We start from the raw sequence: 11,226 nt of genomic DNA, 5'->3' as shown, positions 1-11,226 counted from the left end.
TTCCCCCAGCAAAGCGAGAGAGGCAAAATACCCGGATGGTGATCGCTGGCCTTTTCGCGCCAATACTGTAAGTTCTCACAACAAGCCTGAGAGGTGGGTACCCGCGTCGTCCCCATGTTCCAAATCTTGCGGGAGGCCGCCTGGACGCTACACCGTGATCCTCACTGCCAGACGCAGGCTGTAGTGTAGGGGTCCTGCGCTGGTGTCCGGGAGCTTGGAGCAACAACGCATGATTTTTCCACTTTCTCTCATGTTTATTTCCTTTGTTTTTCCTCCTCATCTTTATTTCATCTTTATTTTCACCAGCCTCTAGCTGAAATTCGGCCTTTCCCGCGATTACGAGGGTAGGCAGCAGAGCACAGAGCGTTAGCCTGGTGACTTTGTCACCAATGGAAATGACATCGTTTCAGATCATACAGCGTTTGTTGTAGATAGCCTGAAATTAACTAAATTCCAAGAACTAACGGCAAGCAGAATAAGTACTTTGAAGTTACTGTAGTTATTCGACCTACCCATAGATCTTGTAATTTAACCTATTAATGAAGAAGCAGATATGTTACCGTATCACACATTTTCAAAAATATTTTAATAACGTCTTTTGATATATTAGATTTCTGTCTTAATTCTCTGTCTTAGTTTGTGCATTTGGAAGCATTTGTTTGAGAAAGGCCAAAGAAGCCTGTGACACAGCCATAGGACAAGAGCCCTCACCTGTTTGGCCGTGCCACCAACTGCCCTAAGTGACCATTCACCTCATCTCTCTGGCCCCCAGTCCCTCCCCTGTAAAATAAGGAAGCCAAGCTGTTGATCTCCAGGGGCCTTGCCCACCTTCAGAAATTCTCCCCCAAGAGTTCAGGAATCACTGTGGTTGCTCCTGGCTCCTTGGGCATCCAGTGGCCCAGATTGACCTCGCCTGCTAGGGATGTGCCACATTACAGCCCTCAGGCTGGCATTCCCTTATCTGCAGAAAGGCAGCAAGGGCGGTCAGGGGCACAAGCAGTTGTCATAAATGCCAGAGGCCTAAGAAGCCACCACTGTGACAGGTCACAGTGGCTTCTGCTTAAACACATACAGCCCCAGGAAGCAAGAGAGTCAAAGGAACACACGTTAACCCCTTAGCCGAGAGTTTGTCATGCTTTGCAGGACTTCTGCAAAAGACCCCAGAACTTTGGGCCGACGCTGTTAAGCCCTTGGCCTTTGTGTGCCAGGTGCTGGGGGAAGCTGTGAATAACTTTGAGTGTCATGTGACAAGGGTCATGGCAGTTTGGGGGTATGGAGGAGCTAGACCATAAAGTCTTCCTGGTGGAGTTGGAAAGTTGGTTTGATTACGTGTCTCTTTCAGCTTGCACAAGGGCTGGTGTGGACTCTGCCTGGCTGCTGGAGAGAAGAGTCGCTTTCCACGCCCTTCCTGGACCTCCTTCTCTATCAAGTTGATACTGTTTGGCTCTTGTCCCTGGCCCTCCTCCATGCTTCCCAGCAGACAAGAGGGTCAGGCTAACGTGGGCCACATAGGGCCCCAAAGGCCTGGCACTTTCTGCCAGGGATCCAGGCCCCAGACGGGTGCAGGGAAGGACCCAGAGCCCAGGCGGGGCCTCAGCTGGCTTCTCAGCTGGAGTCAGGAGCTGAATGGGGAAGCCGCTGACAGGAAATGACAGCCGAGTTGAGGGTGTGAGCAGGCCAGACACAGGAGGGAATAAGGACTGCAGAGTCTCATTTAGCTGGAGGACAGAGTGGGCCTGGGGAGCTTGCAGGGCCACCTGGGAATGGCACTTTGATGTCTGGCCAAGTGGTTGGGACGTGATCGTGCGTGGAGTGGAAAGCCAGCCATTGAAGGGTGTTAAGCAGAGGCTGACATGATCCAATCCAAGGGTACTTAAAGAAAATACTAGGTACTTAAAGAAAGTGCAGATCATGTTAGCAGTGGCCAGCCTGGAATTGGGAACCTTGGGGCAGGGGCGGCCCCCTGGACCTGGAGCCTCCGTAGTCAGAGAGGAGGGGGTTGGGGGCGGTGTGCGGCAGTCCCACATGCTGAGATGGAGGCTTGTGGTCAGCGAGGAGACGCAGAGTCGGGCTGAGGGCTTCAGTTCACTCATGGAAGTGCTGGGCCTCATGGTCCTCCTAACAACGGACCCCCAAGACAGAACGGGAGCAAGAAAGCTCAGCGTGAGGTGCAGCTGTGCCCTCCCCAGAGAATCCAGGTGGGCCCCCAGGGCCCATCTGAGAAGTGAAATGGCAAATAAGACCAGTGAGAGGGTGAGGAAGAGGAGCAGAGGCGCTGGCTTCATGCTGGAACTGAGCTGACCTGAACTGGAGCAGGTCTGCACTGTGCTGGAGGGAGAGCAGTTAGAGCCTGCCCCACCCACCCTTCAGGATCCCAGCTGTCGGGGGTGTGGGGAGACACGACACAACACTGTGCCTCAAAAATACACCGTGCGAAGTGGTCTACGTATATAAGAATTCGTTTAATCCACACAACAACTCGGCCAGAGGTTCTGGTAGGGTCCTGTTCTACAGGTATGCAAACTGAGGCCCAGAACAGTTAAGGCCCAAGGTGACACAGTAGGTGGGTGCTGGGGTTTGAACACAGACAGTCCTCGTTCCCACACCTGCCTGCCTGCCGTCTTGACTTTGAGTCATTTTCAGAGCCTTAATCCTCTTCTTTCTTTGATATTAATACATTTCTTGTCTACTAGGCCAACTCACACTGCAGCTGGCCCCAAAGCAGTTAACAGTCAGTGATAAATTTCTAAATTGTCTGTCTGTTTCTGTGACTGGAGGAAATGGAAGGTTTTATTGTGGGCCAAGGAAAGCAGGTGATTTGGGACTGTACAGCACTTCAGGGGAGGGGAGCAGGCCTGGCCTCACACCTGAGAAGCAGGTGGGAGATGCTCGTCCTCTTCCTCCTCCTCCTCCTCCAGCACCATGCCATCCCTTGCCTTATATTGTAGAACTTGGACCACAGCTAATGGTCTTGAGTTCCCCTGGGTATTTGGTTAAAAGGGCATTAGGGCTGGCCTGGAATCGTCCACATTTCTAACACCACTGAGGTGGGAAAGCCCATTCTGAGTTGTCATAGCAGACCTAGAGAAGGTTTATGTCTCTAAATGCAGGGGCTCCGAGGGAACTAGGGCAGTGAGCAGGCTTTTTATAGCACAGACGAAAGAAGAACAGCACAGGTGTCAGGAGAGAGAGGCTTCTAGAGGCCATGCATAAGAAAGTGAACATACTGTGGGTATCGCTTCACTTTGATTTCTGTCTTTTCTGGTGAAAACTGTTGGTGGATCCTGAGGCTGAGAGCGGGAAGATGGAGGCTCGTTTTTGGATGGTCTTCTTTCTAACCACACTCTTTTTCTAACCACAAAGGAAAAAGGCAGAACGTTCTTCCACTCGTGCCAGCCAATCAGCAGGAGCCTGGCTTCCTCTGGCCTGCCCCTGCCATGCTGGGCCGAGGGCGCCACGGCTGCCTCGGAGATCCCTCCCATCGGAGATCACAGGACTTCTTCCTGCTGGCTCAGCCTGGAGGCCGAGGAGTGTTTTGCAAAAGCTGTTTATCTGAATTCTGAAGGAACGTGGAGGCTGCTGCTCTTTTAAGCTCTTTGCCTCAGAGTCACACCTAGGCTTCCAGATGAAGCCTGAGTCAGGGCAGGCCCTCTTCCACGTGGCCATTGCCAGCTGCCTCTGCGCAGCCACCGTCTACACGGGCGTTTTCAAAGGCGTCCTCATCCAAGTGGGCTATGAGCACTATGCTGAAGCACCAGTAGCCAGCCTCCCCGCCTTCCTAGCCATGCCCTTTAACTCGGTCATTAACTTGGCCTACGTGCTCCTGGGAATGTACTGGCTACAGAGAGATGCCAGCGCCCTGGGGCGCCCCGCAGAGGTGCAGAGGGCTCGTTACATGAAGGACATTTTTGCTGGCATGGCCCTGGTCTATGGCCCCGTTCAGTGGCTGCGGATCGTGACGCAGATGCCCCTCGCGGCCGTGCTCGACCAGTGGCTCACCTTGCCCATCTTCGCGTGGCCAGTGGCCTGGTGCCTCTTTCTAGACAGGGGCTGGACACCCTGGGGCTTCCTCGCCATCGAGTGCCTCTCCCTGTGCAGTTACGGCCTTGCCCTGCTGCACCCCCAGGGCTTTGAGGTCGCGCTGGGTGTGCACATTGCAGCCACTGTGGGCCAGGCCCTGCGTGCCCATGGGCGCTATGGCAGTGCCTCCTCAGGAGCATACTTGGCTCTGGGTGTGCTCTCCTGCCTGGGCTTTGTGGGCCTTAAGCTATATGACCATCAGCTCACCCAGTGGCCTTTCTTCCAGCAGCTCACAGGCCACTTCTGGTCCAAAGTCTGTGATGTGCTCCAGTTCCACTTTGCATTCTTGTTTCTAACAAATTTAAACACTTGCTAAAGACTTCCTTCTGAGAGGAGGATGCATTAAAATATGGAAAGAAGTTACTTAAGCCGCTGACTCCCCAACATGGAAACGGACTATCAGATGACATTCTGCCATCAGTGTTAAATTTCCTGGGTGTGAGAAGATACAAAGATGTGATGATGTTTATATGATGAAGACTGTCCCTGCCTCCAAAGTTATGGGCTTCAGTATTTAGGGGTGAAATGTTATGCTCTCTGCAACTTACTTTCAAAGAGATAAAGCAAATATCTAGATTCAGGGGATGTGGGGGTTCATTATACTATTCTTGTAACTTTTGTGTAGTTTGAAATTTTTCAAAATAAAATGTTGCAGGGAAATGACCCCAAGAAATCCATCACACTCGCAGTTGGAGAGAGAATGGCTGTCTGTAATAGCTCTGGGGTGTCGGTTACAAGTGCGGGCCAGTGACAGCAGGGTAACCAGTGAGTGTCCCCAGAGGTGACTGGGTTCAGGGAGACTGAGTCACGTTAAACACAAGCCCAGCAGACTGGTAGGGAAGTCAGAGGGCCAGAGCACAAGGCACCATGACATCTCTGACTGCCAAGAAGACAGCAGGTCACATGGAAGCCACGTCACCTCAGATCCTTTATGGAACAAGGCAGAGTACGTCTAGATGAAGAAACACATAAATGTCAAAAGTTGAATTCTCAACAGAATGTTGCTTGGTGGGTCTGCCCTCAGAGCTAGGGTGTGGCTTAGATGTGCTTAGTGGCCAGGGTTACTCAAGTGTTGTGTGTCTGTCGCCATTGGAGAGACCCAAAGCGTGGTCCGAGCAATCCCTGCATCCCCGTCACCCCAGGTCCTTAGGAACCATGATCTGATGGCATCTCAGGGTCATGCCCTGTAGTTGGCATCTTTAAACTCCCCAGTGTACTTGTGCAGATGGCAATGTTTGAACCAGTGAGCCCGAGGGGGATGCTGCGGTCAAAGAGGTGCTGGGGGTCCTGCCTTTGGGTTGCCCTCTGCAGACCCCTGGATACCATCCCCTCTGTGTGCTTTCTTCCCACTTGTTAACGTGTTTTTAGAAAGTCTGTTCATCCCCTGTGACCTGAAAGGCATCTGGTCTTTAAAGACAAAGGCAAGGGCAGAGGAGAGAGGACGCCCTGTCTCTCCCAATGCCTTCTCAAGACAGGCTGCCCACATGCATCTGCTCATGGCCCCCCAAGGCCCCTGTCCCTGGAGCCACGCCAGTTGACCTGCGGACTGTTGCTATGACTACCGGGATGCTTTTGAAACTGGGTACCTGAGCCGGATGTTCTATTTCAAGTGGATGGGTGGGTCTCAACCAAGCTGTCACCTGAAAAACCCAGCCGATGAGGGCCCACCAGCATTGCCTCTGCCTGGGCAGCAGCCAGCCAGCCTCTATCCCTCCCCAAGGCCTGAGCACATGGTGGGGCCTGGCCCAGGGCTTGGGGCCTGAGGCAGGGTGTGCAGGTGGGTGAAGAGCTGGGGCAGCATTTACTTGGGGAGACAGCTTGGTTCCATTCATTGTCTCGGAGGCTCTATATGCCCTAGAAGACGAAAAAGGCTATAGGCATCTCCAGAGAGGCCGCCTGTACCTCAAAGAGGCCGGAGGGAGGGAGGGAGGGGGAAGACGTGCTTCCTTGGGTGGCGCAGTTAGAGATGGGGGGTGGGAGGGTGGAGGAATGTGAGGGGACCAGGTTCTTGTATGGGGCAGGCTCTTCACCTGGTATCCAAGTGAGTTTCCCCTTTTGCTATTTCTGAGTCACTGTTTCCCTCGTTGACAGAGTAGATCCACAGAGAATTGTTGGGCCTTTGCATTGTCTGGTTCATTCCACACTTTTGAGCTGCAAGCACCAATAATGTTTTATTTTATTTTGTTTTATTCTATTCTATTTTTACCAATACCTATTTAATAAATAACCCTGAGAACCTTCTGGGTTTATTACACTCCTGTGTCGGGCTGGGTCCCCACAGGAAACAGGTGGCACACTCAGATTAGGGTGATTCAGGACAGTTTCGTGGAGAACTATGCACACCACTGGGGGGAGGGGCCACAGGGAGCCTTACCACTCGGGGGCCTGGGGAGACCCTGGGCAGGGGGACTCCACCCAAAGGAGAGACCCGTGCAGAAGGGAGCCCTCGGGCGGGGCAGAGACCTCCAGTAGCCCAACTCCATTCTCTCCTGCCGGGGCTCCCATCCAAGGATATCAGATGAAATGCAGGACAACGAATAATGTTTTAGTAGCAATGTACCCCAAATCTCACATGAGACATGCTTATACTAAAAAATTGTTCATTGTTTATCTGAAATTCAAGTTTAACTGCGTGTCCTGTCTTTTTATTTGCTAGATCAGACAACGCAACGTTGAGCCCACCTGACCAAAGCCAGAGGCCTGGAACCTTCTCTCCCTAACCCCTGTTTTTGATCAATGTGTCTCAAAGTGTGGCCGGCATTAGCCACACAGCTTCCTGTGTCCCCTCCAGCCCTGGCGAGCCCTGGCTTCTGGGGCCGGGACCTCAGACTGCCTCAGCCCTGCTCCGAAGTTTGAGGGTGCCAGCAATGTTTGATACGCTAGAGGAAGGAGGCTGGTGGCTGTGTCCTCTCCTAGCTCTGCTCTGAGCTCTGCAGCCCTTTAGTCCGCAGTGCCTCTGAGCAGTTCTTGCCCTTCCCTGGTCGGTTATCCTGTGTTGTTATTGTCATTGTCTCCATCTTACCCCGCACAGCTGAGAAGTCAATGGTTACCAGATGGGCCCTCTCTCCGCATTTGTCCTAACGGTTTAGAGGATCTTAGAAACCATCTGTGCCAACCCCCTCATTTTATAGAAACTGAAACTCTAGAAGTTTGGCTCGGCCGAAAGTTGCAACACTGAGCATGAGAAAGCCAGGCATCCTGCCTCTTCAGCACAAAGGATCGCTCTCCCCTTCCCTGGAAGAAGGGACAGTCATGTTGCTGCCTGGCCTCTTGCTTTCCCGTACCGTGGCCTAGGGATTTGCCCTCCAGTGAAAACACTGGAGGTTTTGGTCCGGTGGTTTTGCTCTGATTGTGTAGGTGATACAGGCTCCTGGGTGACGGACAGACAATGAGCCACCTGATGGGCACAGATGCCGCCCCGGCCCTGTTGTGCTTTAGTGACATCCCGTGCTCAGCTGGGGCTGGTACCAGGCTCCTTCCCCCTGTCCTCATCCAGTGCTCCAATTCCTTCTCAGCTTTCGTTCCTGCGAGCGGTGCTGCTGGAAACGGCATGCGGCCACCTTGCCCCTGCGGCCTGGAGCGCACCTTCCTCTAGGTTGGTCTCAGGAGTGTGTTACTTGTCCCACTGAGGCTCATGGTAGACGTTTCTCCCAGCAAGGTGTTAGCACACTGTTTCAGTTTCTACCAATGTGATGGGGGCAAAGCGAGATGTTATCGTGACTAGCTCATGACCCCACCACATGGGCGCACACACATACACACGCACACATATAGCTGCACAACTGGTGCGTGCATTTGTCTGTTGGAAGTTTGCATTTGTTCTGTAAGTTGCTTGTTTATATCCTTTCCTCATTTTTGGACTTTTTCTTCTCAATTTGCAAGAGCTCTTTTTGTAGTATTATAAATATTAACCATTCATCTGTCATACAGATGATAAATATGTTTTCTTGATCTATGGTTTGTCTTTTGGGGGCATCTTAAGGCAGCATGGTTGAAGATTTATGTAGTCATGTCTGTCTGTCTGTCTTGTTCTTCAGAGCTTTGGGTTCCGGCCTTGCTTACAGCAGGTCTCTGGGCACCTTGATTATCCTTGTCTATGTATCAGTTAGCTTTGTCTGGTCTCAACATCTCCTACAGCTGCTTCAGACCTTTTTCATTATAAAATTTTAATTATAAATTATTAAAATAATATTATAAAATATTATTATAAAATAGTTCAAATTTACATTTAGAAATAAAACAGTGCAGCCGTCTTCATTGTCAACATGACAATTTCCCAAACTGGTGACCGGGCGCCCGCCGCGGTCGGGTCTCACCGAGGAGAGGCAGGGCCGTAGGCCTGTGTAAGCTCTTTCAGTGCAGCACGGCTGACAGGCAAAGCATTGCCCTCTCACCTCTGAGGGTCTCCGGGAGTAGAAATCTTTTTTTTTTTTTTTTTTAAGATTTTATTTATTTTATTTTTTCCCCCCAAAGCCCCAGTGGATAGTTGTGTGTCGTAGCTGCACATCCTTCTAGTTGCTGTATGTGGGACTCGGCCTCAGGATGAACGGAGAAGTGGTGCCTCGATGCGCACCCGGGATCCGAACCCGGGCCGCCAGCATCGCAGCGCGCGCACTTAACCACCAAGCCACAGGGCCGGCCCAGAAATCTTTGATATATATAAACTAGGCAATTTATGTCCTCAAACGAGCCCCCAAATAGTCATGTGATTAGGGGCGCCCCTTCCCCTGCTAAGTGGAGGACTTGGGGCCCTGGTTGTTTCAGCCCCGATGTCTTTCTGCCATCCCTGGGCTCCTTATGACAAGCACTGTTCATCCTGGGGGCCCTTTAAGCCCCTGCTGCCTGGCTGCTAAGTGACTGGGCGGCTGGCCGGCAGCCTAGGCCATGGTAGCACAGCAGGCCCTTCTAGCCATTTTCATGTTTTTCTGGTATTTTCTTCCACTTCCCGCCTTTCGCTTTGATCTTTGCCCTCTGTTTCTCTTCAGAACCGCTGACTTCGGGTTTTACTTCTGCCTCTTCTTTCTTCCACTGGGGCCTCTGCCAGGGTATCTGCACCTCCGCCATCTCAGCTGGCTCAGGTCTCTTCCTTTAAAAGACATAGAACCTAACAGATTCAGTTGGAGTCCTGAGGTAACCACCCTCCAGAGTTAGGGAACCCCTACTCCTGGCCTACTCTTACACCTTTCCTGTGTGTGGGCATATGCACCAGCAATGGATACTACTGTCTGGCGTGTGGTGTAACTTTCTAAAAACGCACTCATGCGGTCCACATCCTTCTCCCAATGGCTGTAGGCCCTGATCAGTGGGAATTTTCCCCGCGTCTCATGGGGCGCCCACTGCGGTAGTTCCTCCTTTGGTCCGTGCCTCTCTGCTTACGTGTGAGCACTTTGCAAGGGGATCTGCCTGCGTGCAGCACAGCTATGCTTCAACTTGACTAGAAGTTGCCAAATCCCTTCCCAAAGAGGTTGCTGAAATGACTGCCCACCCGAGTTCTCTGTTGCCCCATGGCCTCACCACTGCTTGGTACTGTTAGAGGATTTACTGTCTGCCAATCTGATGGGGGGACTCAAATTCCATTTCCTTCTCCTTTGCCTTTCCCAGCTGAAAATCGATGTTGCCTGAAAAAGTTAATCATAGCATTACCATAGATCCAGCAATCCCACTCCTGGGTATCTACCCAAAAGAAGTGAAAGCAGGGTCTCGAAGAGATATTTGCAGACCCATGTTCACAGCAGCATGATTCACAGTAGCCAAGAGGTGGAAGCAGGGCCCGCCTGGTGGCGCAAGCAGTTAAGTGCGTGCGCTGCGCTGTGGCAGCCTGGGCTTTGCAGGTTTGGATCCGGGGTGCGCACTGATGCACTGCTTGTCAAGCCATGCTGTGGCGGCGTCCCACATAAAGTAGAGGAAGATGGGCACGGATGTTAGCCCAGGGCCAGTCTTGCTCACACACACAAAAAAAAATTGATGTTGATCTCTGCAGTTCACTAGCTGGGAGGCCTTGGGTGAGTTTCATAAGCTCTCTGTGCCTCAGTTTCCTCTCTCCAAAAGGAGATCCTAGCAGCACCTCTCTGGGATGGCGCGGAGTGGTTGTGAGGATTAGCCGAGGTAACCCGTAAGAGCAGCCGTGGCGAGTCTGCACAGTGACGGCTTGGTCCTGTCACCTCTTCACAGCCTCGCGATGCCTTCCAACGGCTGCGCTGCAGATGAGGAGACACCCTCAGACTGGTGGTAGCTAACAGTTATTGAGGGCTTACTGTCGAGGAAAGTGAGTTTAGAGAAGATGAACGACCTTCAGGTTCATGGAGGTAGCAAGTGGCTGAGGTGGGGTTTGCCTTGGGGCTCCAGACTTCCCTCCCTCCCTCTCAGCTGCTACTTTGGTGTTTGTAACTGGAGCCTTCGCCACCATGACTTGGGATCCAAATTTCAGTTTGAAAATACATTTTTAAATTGAGTAATAAATCACATACCATCGAGTTCACCCATTGATGGTGGACAACTCAGTGGAGTTTAGAATGTTCAGAGGTGGGGGCCGGCCCAGTGGCATAGTGGTTAAGTTCGTACGCTCTGATTCGGTGCCCCAGGGTTCGCAGGTTCGGATCCTGGGCGTGGACATATGCACTGCTCATCAAGCCATCTTGTGGCAGGCGTCCCATATACAAAATAGAGGAGGATGGGCACAGATGTTAGCTCAGGGCCAATCTTCCTCACCAAAAAAAAAAAAGAATGTTCAGAGGTGCGCAACCATCACCACTATCCAATTTCAGAACATTGTCTTCACCCAAAAGAAACCTTGTGCTTGTTAGCCATCACACTCCATTGCCCCTCCCCCCAGCCCCTGGCACCCACTCATCTGCCTTCTGCCTCTATGGACTTGCCTGTTCTGGACATCTCATACAAATGAAGTCATACAATGTGTCTTTTGTGCCTGGCTTCTTTCACAGAGCATCATGTTTTCAAGGTTCATCCATGTTGTAGCATGTGTCAGTATTTCATCCCTTTTTGTGGCCATATAATATTCCATTGTACAGATGGACCATGTTATATTTATCCATTCATCCGCTGATGGACACTTGGGTTGTTACCATCATTTGGCTCTTCTAAATAAAGCTGCTGTGAACAGTGGTGGACAAGTCTCTGTGTGGATAG

General features: G+C 51.7%; 1 protein-coding gene across 1 annotated transcript; it reads left to right on the top strand.

Annotated features, from left to right (window-relative positions):
- Positions 1-101: 101 nt before the first annotated feature.
- On the top strand, positions 102-4,757 carry TMEM187 (transmembrane protein 187). Its single transcript, XM_087427507.1, has one exon. The coding sequence runs from the start codon at positions 3,626-3,628 to the stop codon at positions 4,394-4,396; it is 771 nt and encodes a 256-aa protein (XP_087283633.1). The 5' UTR covers positions 102-3,625; the 3' UTR covers positions 4,397-4,757.
- Positions 4,758-11,226: the final 6,469 nt, after the last annotated feature.

Source organism: Ceratotherium simum, chromosome X (genome assembly GCF_057802395.1).
Source record: "Ceratotherium simum simum isolate JZ-2026a chromosome X, ASM5780239v1, whole genome shotgun sequence".
Classification (NCBI taxonomy): domain Eukaryota; kingdom Metazoa; phylum Chordata; class Mammalia; order Perissodactyla; family Rhinocerotidae; genus Ceratotherium; species Ceratotherium simum.
This window is presented reverse-complemented; position numbering and strand designations above follow the sequence as displayed.

Excerpts from the sequence above, each read along its gene's own strand:
- TMEM187 (XM_087427507.1), top strand. The coding sequence starts at position 3,626 with ATGAAGCCTGAGTCAGGGCAGGCCCTCTTCCACGTGGCCATTGCCAGC.